This window comes from Arachis ipaensis, chromosome B7 (genome assembly GCF_059453495.1).
Source record: "Arachis ipaensis isolate K30076 ecotype BB chromosome B7, ASM5945349v1, whole genome shotgun sequence".
Lineage (NCBI taxonomy): Eukaryota > Viridiplantae > Streptophyta > Magnoliopsida > Fabales > Fabaceae > Arachis > Arachis ipaensis.
This window is the reverse complement of record NC_142442.1, coordinates 20,932,005-20,950,359: the sequence shown is the minus strand read 5'-3', so window position 1 is coordinate 20,950,359 and position 18,355 is coordinate 20,932,005. Positions and strand designations below refer to the sequence as shown.

Here is an 18,355-nt window from a genome sequence, read left to right as displayed (position 1 = left end):
GTTTCACAATGAGGTTATGGAAAAACGTCATCTATGTACAACCTACCTTGTGAATCTCGACACTCTCACTAACAAGGGCATCAACATCTCCTCTCTGTTTGAACTCCTCAACTAGAAGCCCCTTCTTCTCATTCAGAAACCAGTCTATCCTGGCCTTGTCAGAGAGTTCTACGCCAATATGCGACTCATTGACGACACTCTTCATTCCTATGTTAAAAGGGTTCAAATAGCCCTTGATTCTGAGACCATTGGAGCGGCCCTGGACTTCAAGGATGAAGGACCACGAGCGTATATGGTAGACAAATGGGATACACAAGTCGGCGTTTCATACAAAGCAGTTCTTCAGCACATTTGCGAGAACCTTTCTGGCTTGCTTGGAACGATTCCAACCCACAAAGCTCTAGGACCAGTCAACTCTCTGCTTCACCGAATCATCACCCATATTTTGACTCCCCAAAGCGGCTCACACAACCGAGTAACATTTTCTGATTGTCTCATATTATTTGCTTTGGTTACCTCTACTCCTATATCTTTTGGCTATATTATGATTAGACATATGTGGGATTCGGTTAGAAGCACCAAAAAGGCTAATCTGCCTTATGGTATGTTTTTAACAAGAAATTTTGAATACTTTAAAGTTGATCTGTTGAATGAGGCAGTGGAAAACAAAGTATCCTCAATTAGAGGAGGAGGAGCGACTAAGGGAACCAAAGAGGGCAAATCTGTGGGATCGAATAGTGACAATGAGACTCGGCCAGAGTCTCCCAAAACAGTCAAATCCATCAAAGAAATTTTGGGTGAATTCTCAAACATGGCAGACATGATGATTCAATCTCACAAAGAGGCTCGCAAGCAAGCCTCTGAGAGCGAGAAAGCTTGGAAATATTGCAAAGAAAGGGTCGGCCTGATGTTAGCAACCCTTAAGGAGGATTTGGGCGATAACAGTGAAGAAGGCGCTGAGGACTCTGCTTTTCATCTATCAGATGATTGATGACTATTGTTTTATGTTATTTGATATTGGCTCCATTAGGCTCAATCTGTTTTTTGTAGGAGCATGACCTGATACTCACTGCTCTAGGATAATCTCTAGGATACTGTGATATACTTTTGCTACTTTATCTTGAATATTTTGTTGTGTTGATCATATTTTGTGCAGGTGCCCCCGTGATGACAAAAGGGGGAGGAAATTAAGTTTCTAAAATTGAAATTGGAACAAATAAGAACAGGGGCTGGAACAGGGGATAAGAACAGGGGATGAAATTTTCAAATTGAAAATTCATGATCACCCTTGTTCAAAGAATGCATGTGTTATTGCATTTGTTTTACCATGGTCACTGCTACTTGAACTGCATATGGCATTTGATTTATGATGATGTTTGATTTATTTTGATGTCTGGCTGTTGATTCATCATTGATAAACTTGTTGGATTGAAAACTTATTTTTGGCAGTTCCTTTAAATTATATAAAGTATAAAAACTGCCTTATTTTGATCATGTGTACTTCAAATATTTTTCCATCATTTTGTTTGCTCTGATATCCTAACAGGAAAATGTTTGAAAAATATTTGGATACTGTTTTGATGTATGAAAATGTTTGAGCAGAAAATCAGTTTATGATATCAAATGAGTTTTGACTATCAATTAAAACTGCTCATAAATCAAGCATTTAGCATCATATAACATGCTAAATAACATTTTTTTAAGCTTGATTAAAATGTTATAGGCAGTGCTTCCCTTGGTAAAACAAGCATACATCAAGGGGGAGCCATGTGACATTTAGAAAGGGGGAGAAATTCAAATTCAAAGGGAGTATTCTTTACTCAATCTTTAAATTTCTTTCCATTTCAATTTTAATAATAATGTTTGTCATCAAGGGGGAGATTGATGAGTTTGAAAAACTCTAAATTAATATTTGTAATGACTAAACATTATTAAACATTTGATTACAAAAATATTAATTTGATTTTCATCTAACATATGTTAATTAATAATTTTGTGTTGCAGGTTTTATAATTGGGATGAAATAAAAAAGAAAGATCCCAAGCCCAATAAATTAAAATTCAGCCCTATGTAATTCTTGTTTTGTGATTGTTGGCTGAAAAGGTTTTATCAGTTGGGCCAAGATAAATTTTGTTATTATAAACCCAAAGAAAGCTTTCCTATTAGTTCCCTGCTTGATCCGAAACAAAATTCATCAGGAAAGCAAATGTTAACTAGTTTGGGCCAGTTTTAATTTCAATGCTACAAAGCCCAAATCTTATTATTGATGAATGTTTCCAAACTTGGTCCGAAACCAAGATAAAATGAAAGCAAAATGCTTCCAACGGATCCAAGTATTTCACCATGTGATGGATTTCAAAATCTATTACATTGTCAATTAATGCATGGGAACTATGAGAGAGAAAAGTTTCAGCTGAATTGATTGATGGCCATAATGATACACGCCACTCTAAGCTAGGGAAGTAAAAGCAACTTTTACCAACAAAGTGGTTTATCACATTGAATTACTTTTCTTCTAAGTTGTTTATTCTCTCTCATCTCTTTCTTCTTTCTTCGGTCCTTGTCCAGGAAGCTATGGACGCTATGCTCATCAACCAAGAAAAGGAAGAAGTTGCATGCATCAAGACCATCAAGCTAATGATGGCAAGAAAATATACTAAAATAAAAATGAGTTGTGGCTGAGATTTTCACCAAATGTAGTTAAATTTGGTGAGGTAATCTTGAGCTCTTCATGCTCAAAAAGGAAGGAGAAGATTCGGTCAGCAAGGGAGATTCTTGAAGGATGGCTTGTCTTTGATTCTGCTCAACCACCACAGGAAGTAGCTAGAGTGGCGAAGTGATGGTTGAGGCAGAGATTGAAGCAGATGAAGTCATTATCATCATGAAGCATCAAGGGCCAGAAATCCATCTTGGAGAGCAAGCCAAGGATGGAGAGCTCGGATTGATGAAGGTGATGATCAAGAAAGGACCAGAGGTAATTACATGTTGGGTTTTGCATGGTTATCTCTTCTCTCTCTATGTGGCCGAACCAGTTCTGTTTGTTGAAGGAGGAAGAAGTTGGTTTAGGTGTTGGCTTCAAGTGTGGAGGCTTTCCTCTTCTTTAAAAAGAGAGAACAGCCACTGTTTCGAGTAAGGAGTTAGAAGTAAGCAGTGAGAGTGCAAGGCACAGGATTCTAAGAGCTACCTAAGCTTACAGATTTTCTTCTCCTTCAATGTATTATGTTTTGTATTTTTCTGTTTAATTTTGTCATGTCTTGAGTCTCATGGAAAAAGGCAAACAGTGAGGTTTGTATGAAAAAGTCATAGAGCGGAAAAAGGCAGAGAGTGAAAAATTAAAAGAAAAAGCCATAGATGTCTTAGAGTTCCTTTGTTCATCTATGTTGTGTTTCATGATTCTGTGGGAATCCCCTTGTAAGTTGGGTTAGCACTTTACAGTTTGTAATCAGATTGATTATAGTGAAATTCCATCATGTTTGTGATGGAGACTAGATGTAGGCTGCACTGCACTTAGCAGCTGAACCAGGATATATCTGGGTGTAATCTTCTTCTCTTTTCTACTCCATTTCTGTTTCTACTGCACAGGAGCAAAAACAAAAAATATCTCGTGCCAAGTGACGAGACAAAAAGAAAAGTCTCGTGCCTAAGGACGAGACAAAAGAAAAAGTCTCGTGTGAAGTGATGAACTAAAACAGAAAAGTCTCCTCTAAGTCCAGCAAGAGTTAGCAAGCAAAAAAGGGGGCTAAGATTCAACCCCCCTTCTCTTAGCCACTGAAACCATCAATATATATATATATATATATATATATATATATATATATATATATATATATATATATATATATATATATATATGCTATTAATATCCATAACTGTTGACTCATATATTGTAATGATCCAATTTCTAGTAGGTTCGTATCACTGCCAGTCATCATGTGTCACTTTCTAATAACCCTATAAAACTCTAGACTTGATAATATTTACTACATATGATCCTTTCGTACTAACAAAATTGCGTATGTTAGCTTATTTTTATCATATCATGTTTCCTAATAAACTCGTTAGTAACAACTAAAAATATCATTAGAGATATACAATATAAAATAAATATCAAACTAACAGAAAAATTAAATGGGAACAAGATTACAAAAAATTTTCATACTTATATACATCTCAAAGTAGTTTATATAAACTTGACATACTTTTATATATATATATATATACTTTTTCAAATAACTTTTGAAATTATAAGCTCTCATAATTAAGCTCGATACATACATTGTATATTACACAAGAAAGAAAATAACGTTAAATTAGAAGGAAACCAAAGTCCATTTCAAAGGATTTTGTTTTGTTTAAATATGTTTAAAGTAAGTTTTGGAGAATTGTTTTTGTTATTTGGGAGATAAAGTCAAATTACTTTTAGACATGAGGACTAATTAAAAGAATATTGTGCAATTTAAGGATAAAATGGGAATGGGTACTAATTTAGGAACAATAGTGAGTCTTTGTGCAAAAAATTCTTTCGCTAAAAATAAATCGTATATATCTTGAATTTCACTTCACAAAAAGTAACTTTTGAAACATATAAAAGGGCTTTTGAAGATGTAAAATGAAATCAAACACAACATGTTATTATATACATTCATAATTTTCATCTACCTTACTTACATTTGAACAGACCATAAATTAAAACAAAGAAATGCTAACATAACAGCATACATCATATGATACTATGCCAAAATGCATACTGCATGCTCTTAATTTTTCAGAAAGCTAGTTCTAATAACCAAATTAAAATTTTGTCATCATCAAAGAACAATAAGATAGAAAAAGATGTATTATAAGTCTACATCTCTTTAAAAATACGATTTATTGGTCTTAAACCCTCACCCCTCATGTGAATAAAAGGACCTCCAATATAAATAAAACCAAATCTCATTTCATTATAATTCAGTGGTCTATGTTATGTGCAAAATTACAAACTACACAAGCTAAAAGAAGAGGTCATGCAACTGAAATTAAAGCAAAATTAAACGATTAATCACTTTATTTCACACCCAAGATTTACAATCACATACAAAGCATGAATTAGTAACTTTGATTTGAATTCTGAACATGATTAACAGATAAACATATATTGTCTCTAATTTTATATCTATCTCTCATTGTATTGTATGCATTATCCCACCACAAATGAATTATAAGATTATCACAAGTTTTGTATCAAAATTCAAAGCTATAAACTTAAAATAATTGAAGACTCAAATAAAGAAACATTTCATAATATAATTGAAGACTCAAATAAAGAACATTTCATAATAGGAAATTGGATAACTCCTTTGATATTTAGATAAGAATACACATAAAAAAAAAGTAATTTCACCCGGCCCTATCAGGCAACATCTACCTACACAAGCTCGATCAGGAGATAGGAAGGATCCGACAAAAGTACAAAATTCCGAGAAGAAGATCGGTTCTATTAAGGACAGGTCGTATTGATGACCAAGAAAACTCTGGAGAAGAAGCAAGCTTCAACGCTCCCCAAGACAACAAAGCCATCATTGTGGGGAGGGTCAAGAGCATTCAACGCAAAGCGGCCTTTCATTCCCTTGTTTCGTCGTGGCACACCCCCCACACAAGCACCCCCCAGCGAAGGGGACCAAAAAACGCCTTTCGTTTTCCCCCCTTCGTCGGCCCTTGCAAACATCAAAATATGGAGAATTAGACAAATTAGTAGATAACAATTCAAATAATAAAAAAGCCACAACAACTCAAATAAAATCAAGAAAAAAATACACATAAAAATCAATCATAAAAGAGTATAAAATATAGTACAAAAGAAATAAAATAAAAAAGCACCATAAAATAACATTTTTTAGCAAGTTATGCATAATAGAGTACCACGTACTCAACATTATTTAAGATGCAAATTGTGATTATTTATAATTTTTAATTTAAAGTATTTATAATTAACCTTAATATAAATAAAATCAATTTAATATATTGCATAAATTAATAGAATAATATTAGTTATTTTTTTTATCAGTTTCTAATAAATAAAAAACTTATAATTGATTACCTTTAAAATCACAACTCCCCTTCGAATCAGATGAGAGAGGAACAGAGAAAGAGAGAAGTAAAATGCACATTCTAAAATTCAACAAGTATGTCTTTAGAGCTATTCCCAGATGCAAATGTCTCAAAAACATAAACAAATTTCTCCTCATACATTGATTCCCATTCATGAAGTTCTTAAAAATATGAATGTTAACGTAACAAATATGATTGCAGCAAATTTGTTAGCATATATTAACTTAAAATATATATTATTCAAATATAGTTTAACATAAGTTTTGAAGGGTATGCCTAAGGAATAAACCTGCATAGTAGATTCGTTTGCCATTTCCAAGTATTGGTTAGAACAAGATCGTCCTGATATAGCCTCCAACCAACACCTAACATTCACTTTACGAAATCATATGTCTCTAGCAACAGAAATTGCATATTGCACTGACGAGAATGGAGAGGCCATAGTCATTTCTTTAGCGAATGTTGTACTTGCACAGCATGATGAAAAGTCTTCTGTTTTCATTTGTCCTGTTATACCATCATTTTGTGTTTACTAATATTTCTTAGTCATAACAATATATTAAAATTGATAATAATTATTAGATATCATGATTGTCATCATCGCGACATTAAGAACAACAATAACAACAATAACGACATTAATATTTTATTAGATACTAACATTTACTAAAAAAATGTTGAAAGAAACAGGAAACTACTTTTATTCATTAAAACCAACAATTATATCCAAACTTAATTGAAATACGAAAATTCAGATCTTATTGTAACCAGCAAACTACGTACATCATTAAGATTATTAAACTTATTAATCACACAAAGATCCTATTTAATGACATTCACTTTTTTCATATTTCTATTATGAAACATCATCGAAATTCTCAGAAGCATTGTCTGTGGGGTCTTCTATATCATCATCCATTGTCAACCGTAAATCTCCAATGTCATCTGCCGCTGACATGTTTAACCCTAGCTGTGGAGAAAAACCAGCTTCAGCTTCTTCATTCTCTTCTCCCATGTCATACAAGTCTCATGGTTTCATATGAACCACTACACTCCATTCCTTATCTACTTCATCATTCACATAGTATACAAGATGAGCTTCTGATGCCAATATGTACGGTTCATCGTCTTCTCGATCACCGGTGTGTATCGGACGAGAGAAATTAACGCTGGTAAGGTTCAAATGGTCTTGTTTGGTGCCTCTGCTGGTAGTTGTATTAGCCTAAATACATTTGAATAATACCACTGTGAAATTACAACTATAATTCAATTCAATTATGTCCACAACTTTTTCTTAATATGGAACACTACCAATAATCACTCTATTGTCACGCATGCTTGCATAACTTCTTGTACTAGAAAAGACATAAACTCCACTATTTTGGATTTTCAGCCCGTTTTCCTACGTGATAGTTCTAAACTTGTACCCATTGACGTTGTATGCCCCAAAACGTCTTGTCTGAAACATGAGACAACATGCAAGAAACTTCATTTCTTTTGAATGATGCGTACTTTCCATTGGAACCTGGCACCATGTAACATTCGTCCTTAAATTTTATAATATTCATCCGAGTCTCATTTGTATTTGTTTCGTTATTTGTTCATAGAAAATGGTAAAAAAATGCTTTAAATCGTTCGAAGTAAATTTACACACATACTAGAGGCTCCAAAACATTGGCAATATGAAAAGAAGAAGAGGTAATAAATAATTATTTGCTCTAAGATTTTGCTTTACTTTCCTAAATATAGTGTTGTTTTTTATATGATTGTGTCAACATCAATGTTATAGGAAAAAAGTACGAGGAAAGCCCATTAGTAGAAGAGAGTTGTGGACCGCGGTTCATAAGAAAAAAATAGCTCGTATATCCATACCGATGCGCGTGTTGTTGGTGTAAGTAATGTTACAATATTTTTTACTTCTCTTATTATATTTGTCATGCTAATTTTAAATCATTATAACCCAAATTCTGGTATATCTGTAGGAAGCAATTGCGAATATTGAGAGCTAAGATGAATCCTCCAAGCAGCTTTCACAAAATGATTTGCTTGTACAAATTCTTGGAAAGGAGCACCCAGGATGAGTTCATGCCTTAGGTGTTTAACCATGTCCCACCCAAGTTTTTGGTAACAGTACTGTACAACAGTTGGATTCTGGTGTGCAAATTGAAGAGTATCAGAGGACGATTGCAGAATTAAAGGTTGAGGCAGCACAAGAGAAGGTGAAGAGACAGACGATAGAAAGTCTTTTGAGATATCTAAGCCGACAGCAAGGAGACAATTTGCCACCTGCATTATTGCAGAGTTGGAGTGTTTGGGGAGTACACCGACTTCATCGCTCGCAAGACCATCTTCTTTTGGCAATCTTAACCTGCAACAAAAATAATGAGTTTGAGTAAACTGAAATAGATACTATTGAATTTAATTTTTTTTAGTGTTTAATGTTTATTTTTCTGACAGTAGCTCATTTTAATTTATAAGAAATGATGCACTTATATCAATTTTATTATATATATATATATATATATTAATTTTGCGTATATATATTTATGTTCTTTATGGTATTTTATTTTTTTATTTAATTAAAAGTTCTTTATTTTAATTATTTTCTAATAAATTAGAGTTAAAAAAAGACAAAATAAAAGAGGTAAAATAATAAAAAGAAAACTGAAAAAATGAATTTGACGGCGGTTAAAAATTGCCGCAAAACATATGCTATTTTTATCTACATGCTACAGCTAAAATGAAACACATTTTTATTACCAACTATGACAGCAGGTAAAACCGCCGCAAAACCGAATATTGATTTTGTGGCAGTTATTTCTGTGGTTAAAAAAAGTTGTCACTAACTGTTTGTTCGCACTTATTTTATAGCAGTAAAAAAATGCCACAATATTATTCTAAAACCACCGCTAACTGTCGAAAGTGTTGTAGTGATTTGAATGGAACAAATTAGTTTATTTGAATTAAGCTAAATCAATTACTTTTTTTTCTTTTATATTACAACCGAATTGTTTTTTTATTGAACCATAATGTAATAGAGTCCAACTATTGAACCTATATCTATTGTCAGAATCGAATCGATAATTATTTCGATTAAAATAATAGATCATTGATTACTGGTTTAATTATTAGTTTATTAATTAAATCAGTAATCTAATAATAATTATATAAAATTATATTCTATTCTTTTCATAATAAATATTTTTTATTTTATTTTGGTATTAAATTAATTATTATTTTTAAATTTTAATAATTCATCATATAATTAATATCTATTATATACTTCAAGTATTTATTAAAATAAGGTTTAATTATTCTTTTAGTCTCTATAGTTTCGTGAAATTTTTAATTAGGTTTCTATACTTTTTTTCTTTTTAATTGGGTCCTTACACTAATTTTTTTTTCAATTAAGTCCCTCTTAGTAGTAATTGACTTAATTTTATAGGGATCCAACTAATAAAAAGAATTGGTATAAGGACCTAAATAAAATGAAAAAAAAGTGTAGGGACCAAAAAAAAATTTTTTTGATGCAGGGACTCAATTAAAAAGAAAAAAAAATATAGGAACCTAATTGAAAATTTTGCGAAACTATAGGCAGCAACAGAATAATTAAACCTTAAAATAATATCATAAATATTTTTCACAATTGTTAACCGTGGGAGCGCCTTTTGCCCCCAAGCTGGATAACTTTAAAAGATTTTTCTGTGATTAGCCACCTTAAAATATACATAAATATTTGTTTGGAGGTAGGGTAGATGATGAAAGGGTGTGATAAGTTCCGAGACATTTTAGCTACGATTGTATTGTAATGTATGATTGCATTGCATGGGGAACACTACCAAATTCGAATCCCTGAATTTGAATGAAGCCAAATATGAAATATTAAAAAGAACATCGCGTGCCACATTATTTCTTAATAATTTTCATTGTTTTTCTCAAATCCAACTACGCATGTGTGTTCTCAGGGTACTTTTACTGAGAAAATCTCTTTTTCAGTTTTTTTGAATGAGCTGAAAGATACACTTTCAGTTTCAGATAACCATTTCGGCTCTGCTTTTAATTTGCCACACACTTTAGGGTGTTAAATTAGTGATCGAATGAAGTCTCATTTGAATTTCGCTCTACTCTTTTCACTCAAATATAGAGTATTTTAGAACATTAATAAATAAGAGTTTAATTAATATGTCCTAATTAAAAAATTTGTTATAAAAAATATTAAATATTATATTTTTAATGTATTTATTGTGTATTCATTAAAATAAAATTAAAATTTTTTAATTAATATAATAATCTTGATATATATCTTTAGAATATATATTAATTAAACACCCGTAAAAGAAATTATCCCATTTTCACTATTAGATTCGTTTTGAAAATATAAGAAAATAATTGAATAATCTAGAATATTCAATCATATACTCTTAAATTTTTAATTGTGGACAACTCAGCATAAGATTTTATTTTAATTTGTTTAGAAGTGTACTAAGAAGATGTACATAAAAGATTGTTGCAGTACAAGTAATATTTAACTTTTTTTTTAGAAATACTTATTTTTTTAGGAATACTTATTAAAATTACTTAGAGGAGTAACTTGTAAAATTTCTTTGATAAATAAGCTACAAAATTATTAAAAATTCAAATTATTGAAGTTTTCCTTTAAAAAAAAAAAACAAAATGTACATTAAATACCTCAACAAATACTTTTAATAAAAAATAAAATGAATAATTACAATCATAGATTACCGGTACACCATTAACAAGTACAGTCAAAGAGGGCATGAAATTCAAACTTAGCATTAAATAGTAATTAATGACAAATAATTAATTCTTTCCATGAAAAAACGCACTCATTCATTCACTCATGAAGTTTCAAACTGCCAGACACACAGAAAAGGGTGGCAAAGCCAAACACAAAAAACAGCACTCAGTCTCAACAGTCAACACTGATCAACACAACAGTCAACGCTCTTTTGTTTGTAACATTCACTCACTGCAACACTTTCACTCTGGTGAGATTTTTCGCCACACTATTGTCCTTTGTGTTGAACCTCATATAGGGTATGTGTAGCATCTTCATATTCCTTCATTTTTATGTAAAATTTTTGCTTAGTTTTCTGAAGTGTGAAACTTTATTTGAACTACTGGTTCTTGTTTGGGTTATTGGATTTTTTTGTGCAATGTGGCTAACAGAACCCACTTCACCAAATTCATTGAGTTTTATTCTTTAGTTTCAAAGATTTTGACTTTGAGCAAAGTTGTTTGTTGTTGGAGGAAAAAAGCAAAAAGGAATCACTGTTAGATCCATTTGTGTTGAGTTGAGTTGAGTGAGTCTCAAAGTTTTGATCTTTTTCAATTTTCTTGGTCTCTTGGGATGGAAAGCACCAACACTATCACAGAAATCATAGGAAAGTTCGCCACCAAAGTTTGTAAACTGAAATCTATTGGGGTATTCTCCTCCGAAGCCCCAAATCTCAATCCCTTGCAATTACAGACGAAACCTGTTTGTAATAATGCCCCTGTGAGTGGAAACAGCAGTGATACAAGTGAGGAGATTAGAACCTATGATCTTAAAGTGCATCCCCACCCGGTTAAAGTTGTGGCAAAAGACCATGATGGCAATGATGGTGTGGAGGTCTTAAAGAATATCTTTGATGCTGTTTCTGCCCTCAAGTTGGCATATCTTAAGCTGCAACAAGCTCACATTCCTTATGATCCAAAGAAGATTGTAGCTGCGGATGATGAAGTTGTTGCTGAGCTTGAGAAGCTATGCAAGTTCAGGCGTCAGTATAAGAAAATGCAATGCAGCAAGGCGAGGTTCGATGCTGCACTTTCTAGTCAATTGCAGGCTGAAATTGAGGCCAAGGAGGCATTTTTGGGGAAGCTCAAGTCTCAAAATTGTGCTAAAGATTGTGAGGTTCTTCGGCTGCAACGAGAGCTTCAGGGCTTGGAGATGGGGAATGAAATTCTGATTGAGAACATCAAGAGGATGAGGGTGGTGAAGAGGGAAGCAAGTGTCTTGAGTGTTGATAAGTTCCAGAATGTTTACAAGGCTGCTTCGCAATCCATTCATAATTTCGCAAAACCATTGATCAGTTTGATGAAAGCTTCGGGTTGGGACCTAGATAAGGCTGCAAATGCCATTGAGACTGGTGTTGTTTATTCTAGAAGGTGCGACAAGAAGTATGCTTTTGAGGCCTACATTGCACTCCGAATGTTTCATGGGATTGCATTGTCTTCCTATGATGTAGGTTATGTTTTGAATTTTGATGATCCTATTGATGCACTGATGGCGAATCCGGATTCAGATTTTGCCAAATATTGTCAAGCTAAATATCTTCTCGTCGTCCATCCGAAAATGGAAGAGTCATTCTTTAGAAACTTGGATCACAGAGCATTCATAATGAGTGGGAGGCACCCAAGAACAGAATTCTATCAATTATTCGCCAAAATGGCAAAATGGATTTGGGTTTTACTAGGATCCGTGCACTCAATAGATCCTAATGCAGCCTTGTTTTCTGTGAACAGAGGAAGTGCTTTCTCCGGCCTACATATGGAATCTGTAAACGAAGAAAAGGAGAGCGACAAAGAGTGTGCCACCTACAAAGTTCAGTTTATGATCATGCCTGGATTTAAAATTGGACAGACAATAGTGAAGTCTCGAGTTTATGTCGCATAACATCGTTCAAGCTACATGATGGTGCTTTTAACCGGTAATTCAGCCAACAGAACAACACAAATTTTGTGCAAGAGTTATTTTGGTTGTATCTTAGTTAGCCACGGTAACAATGGCTACTAATTTATGCTAGCAGTTAGAATCTAAATCCACCAGCTTTACATTTGTGATATTTATCATTGAGTAAAGTACTGATATATCTTTTAAGTTACCCTGGTTTTCAGATTTCTGCTGTATTTTCTCAGTGCCATTCACATTACCCTATGAACTGTAAATAGATGGTTCGCCAAATTCTTTCATTCATGAATTCCCTTTAATCCATTCCATGATCATAATTCATTAATGGTAGAACATGAACATATTGCTCGGCTTTTCTGTAACCAATAAAACACCAAGTGCTGATATAAGTGCCCGATTTTTAACCACTCCATGTTTTCTAACTTGTTTTCATATTAATTATCTAAGTTCAAATTCAAAGCTATGCTTAATCTTAATCTGTTTATGGCGAAAATTGCAAACACAACAAAATCTTTCAAACCAAATCAGCAATAAAGTTGAATCCACATATTGAGGAAGCCATATAACTTGGAATTATTCAAACATGAGAGAGCGCATTTGAAAAAGTAATTCATGATCATGAACAAAGCTTATCCATAAAATGGTTGCATCCATTTCATGGGAAAAGTTAACTAAAAAGAAAAGAATAAATTTAATATCTATTTACTGTCACAGAATGGCTCCTTAGGCCATCAATTCTTCACTATCAGAAGAAAACAAGTCCTTGCAGAGCTCTCCATAGAATCTACAAACCAAATCAATGAACACAGGACTCTTAAGATTCTTCCAGCAGTATAGAAGCTCCTCCACATCCATCAAATCCTTTGTTTTCCCTTCTTCCACAATCATCTCCACCAAGTAGTTCTCGAAGCTCCGGCATGCATCTTCGACATCTTGGCTTGCACCTTCCTTTTTGTCCACCTTAGGAGGCACACTCACAAAACCTGGGCTGAGCGGCGAAGGAATAACCGGCGTTTCAAGAATGTTTAAGGCGGGGCTCCTAGGGCCTTCTTGTGAGAACCCCATGTCCTTCGATTTCTTTGGTGACGAACGAAACACTGACAACAAAGAAGACATGATTGGTTTTCTTGGGTTTGAGGGATTTTGGAATTCGGAGTACTTGATCTTGTGAGCATTTGATCTAGTACATGCTCTTATTATAGAGAAAGATTTCTTCTTGGATCTTTTAACCTTGAAGAACAATATGAGTTTTCTGCATGGCTTTAAATTTAGAAGCTTGGATTTAAAGGCACACCATGCTTTCACTTTCATCTCCAATAAGTGAGAGATGAGTGTTGGTGAAGAAAGTTGAGTACTCTTGTTGGAGTGTAGTGACTTTGTTGCTTATGATTACTATTGGAGAATTGGATATGTTTGTTGTGAAACCAAGTTAGTTGTAACTTAATAGAGATTGTGATTGTGATTGTAAATTTGTGACATTAATTAGAGAGAGAGGGGGAAGTACATATATTAATGTCTTAAGGTATAAGGTCTTGGTGTATACGGGTATTAGGTCTTTTATAAGTTGTGCTCCTTTTTTAATTTTTATTTGGTGAATGTGGGTTTCACGTCTTGTGTGATTGAAGTTCAATACAAAGAGGCATAGCAAATAGCATGACTGCATAAACAATTTGGATGGCTCGAATAGTTAGTTTATTTATTCGTTTAAAAAAATGTAATAGAATTTAAATTATGAGAGATTAATCTTTAATTAACTGGATAAATATATATTAAAATTAATTATTAATATATAATATATTTTAAAATATAAAATATATATTAAAAATAAATTAAATTATATATATATTTATATATAAATATATAATATTTAATTTTAATAGGTAATTTTAATATTAGAATTATGACTATATAATACATTAATTATAGCATCACTATACCTTCATTAATTTTTTACGCGTTAAGAGAAGCAACTCTGTCTTTAGTTGTAGAGTGACCTCAATATATAAATTGAAAGATTAAATTAGATTGATGTGTACTTTTAAGATTAAACAAATGTTCAAGGAGTAATTCTTAGTCCCAATGCTTTCAGTGAACAAAGAAAATAAAATTCGTGGCAGACTAAATTAAAAAGAGAGTAAAAAACATTAGAGAAGATGTAAATGAATTTAGCTAAATTATATTTTCAAAGATTCAAATTTTTAAATAATATATATAAAGATATAAAAAAATCTCTTTTGTTTTTTACTTTTAACTATTATAATTTCTAAAAGTATAAACAAATTATAATTTTTATATTCACAAACATTAAAGTCTTTGTAATTATAAATATCTAATAAACATAATTATAAACCAAGTTTTCATCCAAAACATAATTATAAATATTGTTCCCAAAGCAAAATAAACATAATATAAAACACTCAATTTTCATCTTCATTCTCTTGTAAGTTGGGTTGGGAGAAGTTAGGTTTTGGTAAAAAAAAATTGTAAAAATACCTCTTGTCAAAAAAATACTAAGCCCGGCGGGGAAGCCCGCCCCGCCCCACCAAAATCCGCGGTTTAAGCGATGCGAGTTAAGCGGACTTTTGCTATTTGGCAGTCCTAATTTTCCAACCCGTCCCGCCTTTTTTGACGGATTACGCGGGCCGGTCCGACGGATTTAGATCCGTTTGCCACCCCTAGTAATATGTATGATCAGATACATAAAAAATACTAATTTGGCAATTAAAAGTCACTCAATAACTACCACATACACTTGTAATATGATCAAACATATTAAGTATACACACACACAAAATAGTTATTTGTATAAAATATATATAAAAATATAAAATATAAAATATAAAATATAAATAAATTAAATAATATATATTATATATAGATATATGATAATTGACTTTTTAGTATGATAAATAATTGATCGTTGGATGATTTTTAATTGTTTAATTAGTATTTTCTTAAATACAATAGAATATTTTAGAAGGAAAATAATCAAAAAAATTTCTTAATGAGAGAAAAACACAGAATATATACTTTTTTTTTTTTAATAATCCTCAAGGGAAACACTGAATATGTTTAGCTTCCAAACAACGGATCTGTCAATTAGGTGTGGGAATAATTAGAGGTAGGGGAAGTTGGTGACTAAGAGGTTTGCCATTGTCTTGTTTCTTATTTTACTAGCATTTGGTCCGTCCAATTGCACGAAAAAATCTGATCATTTTTTTCGTTAAAATTTATATTTTTCATATAGAATTTATACCAAATAAAATTTTTAGTGAAAATACAAGTTAAAGTATTGATGATGTTAAATTATGTCAAAATAAATCTAAATTCATTATATACATAATAATAATATGACTATTATAAAATATTACAACATTCATAATAAATTCATAAATTAAAAATATACAGTAGAAGAGGCATATTAAAAATCTCCTTGCATGTTTGTAAAGGAAAGAATGCTTGTTACTTTGTTTTGCAATGAGAAATTTGGAGAAAAAAAGTGTGAAATGCAAGAAAAATTGGTTTGAGATTTTGAATTGTTTGTGTTTTTTGAAATATTCGTTATTGTAATTTCTATATCAATTTTTAATAGGATTAAAAATTATAAATCTATTAGTTAGCTTAGTATATAAAATTTATTGTGTATTTTTTATATAAAAATACTTTTAATTTGTTACTTATCAGTTTTAAGATTAAATTAAAAAAATATAGTACCAAAATATTTTCTCTCAAATTTATTACTTGTTAAGTAGATGGCAGTTAAATTCAATTCTTTATTCTTAGAGAATCTTTTAAGATTTTGTTAAAAAAGGAGATCTTGATTCAATAAACTTAAATAGAAAATTAATAGATTATGCTCTAAATATTCTTTCAATGCTTACAAAAAATATTTAAAAAGAAAAAAATGAATGAAAGAAAAAATGAATTCACCTAAAGAAAAGAGAATACATTTAGTTTATTTTGATTTTGTATAGTATCATTTCTATACCAATTAACTATTGTTCTTGCTTTTTATGAATATTGTCCAGGTCTATGATCAAATCAGATATTGTTTCTATTGTAATACATTTTTTTTCAAAACAGATAAATTAGCAAAGTCTCACTATAATTTAGATAATTACAAATATTTATAATGGGATGACCTAACATGATGAGCAAAAATATAGATATTAAAAATTGTCTGTGAACAATAAAAAGTCTTTCAGTATTTATTTCTTTAAGAATTATAAAAGAACTATATAATAATAAAAGAAAATAAAAATTGATAAGTAAGGTCTCAATGAACTTTGCCTCAATATATAAATTCGGCACAATCCTATAAATTGAGTAGAAGAAACAATCTTTAAAGGCCTTATGTAGTAGCAGCAGCTCTCCTCTTTCTTGGTGTAGCTTCTATGCCTAATCAGAATAACAATAATCTTTAGAGTCACACATAAATTATAATTTAATAAATACTAATAGCATATTAAAATTTTTCTAAAACTAATACTAATCATCATCATAAAAAAGAAAAGACAATAACATTAGCATTGCAATTAAAATGAAAAAAATGTCTAACAAAAAAATAAAAAAGGAAATTTAATCCAAAAAAAAGTACCTTCCGTCTCTATAGGGACTTTTAAAAAGCATAATGAGTGTCAATAGGTACTTTTGAATTTGAATAATTCTTTGTTTGGATTGCTTTCAGATTGACAACTCCTTAAATGCAAACAACTGTGATTAAACCAAAGGGAACTAAATCTATTTATAAACAAATTAAATCTAAGTGGATAGAATGCTAGTAGTGTATGATAGCGGATTAGTTTTAATTGTAGACAGAACCAAACCACCCTCTCCAATTTTATTGCCTCCACTGAAATAGTCAAGAGACAAGTTTTGGTTCTTTATAAGAATAGAGTCCCACATTTTGATTTCTTGAGTTCTATTCACAAATATATTCAGTTAAAATCTCTACCGGTATTTTTTTTCTTTGGAATATGGTGCACGAAATTGTGATCTCTAATAATGGCTCCAAAGACTTGGTGCTCTAATCTTAATTCATAATTTGTCACAACTTCGATACAACTAACCAACAAGTGCACTGGGTCGTCCAAGTAATACCTTACGTGAGTAAGGGTCGAATCCCACGGAGATTGTTGGTATGAAGCAAGCTATGGTCACCTTGTAAATCTCAGTCAGGCAGATATAAAATAGTAATGGGGTTTTCGAAAATAAGTAATAAAAGAAGGATAGAAATACTTATGTAAATCATTGGTGAGAATTTCAGATAAGCGTATGGAGATGCAATCGTTCCTCTGAACCTCTGCTTTCCTGCTGTCTTCATCCAATCAGCTTACTCCTTTCTATGGCTGGCTTTATGTAAGGATGTCACCGATGCCACTGGCTACTTTCAATCCTCTCGGGAAAATGGTCCAAATGCTCTGTCACAGCACGGCTAATCGTCTGGAGGCATCACCCTTGTCGTTGCTTGCATCCTATTCCTCTCTGTGAAAATGGTCCGATGCGCTGTCACTGCATGGCTAATCATCTTGGAGGTTCTCGATCATACTGGAATAGAATTTACTATCCTTTTGC

The 18,355-nt window shown here is 31.8% G+C and overlaps 2 protein-coding genes across 2 annotated transcripts; one reads left to right on the top strand and one right to left on the bottom strand.

Annotated features, from left to right (window-relative positions):
- The first annotated feature begins 10,959 nt into the window (after nt 1-10,959).
- Nucleotides 10,960-12,974, top strand: LOC107606865 (protein GRAVITROPIC IN THE LIGHT 1-like). Its single transcript, XM_016308875.2, has one exon. The coding sequence runs from the start codon at nt 11,462-11,464 to the stop codon at nt 12,764-12,766; it is 1,305 nt and encodes a 434-aa protein (XP_016164361.1). The 5' UTR covers nt 10,960-11,461; the 3' UTR covers nt 12,767-12,974.
- A 319-nt stretch (nt 12,975-13,293) lies between these two features.
- Nucleotides 13,294-14,092, bottom strand: OFP17 (ovate family protein 17). The gene has a single exon (XM_016310090.3). It carries the CDS (start codon nt 14,090-14,092, stop codon nt 13,505-13,507), a length of 588 nt encoding a protein of 195 aa, XP_016165576.1. The 3' UTR covers nt 13,294-13,504.
- Nucleotides 14,093-18,355: the final 4,263 nt, after the last annotated feature.

Bases quoted from the DNA above. Each gene is read 5' to 3' on its own strand.
- LOC107606865 (XM_016308875.2), top strand. From the start codon at position 11,462: ATGGAAAGCACCAACACTATCACAGAAATCATAGGAAAGTTCGCCACC.
- OFP17 (XM_016310090.3), bottom strand. From the start codon at position 14,092: ATGAAAGTGAAAGCATGGTGTGCCTTTAAATCCAAGCTTCTAAATTTA.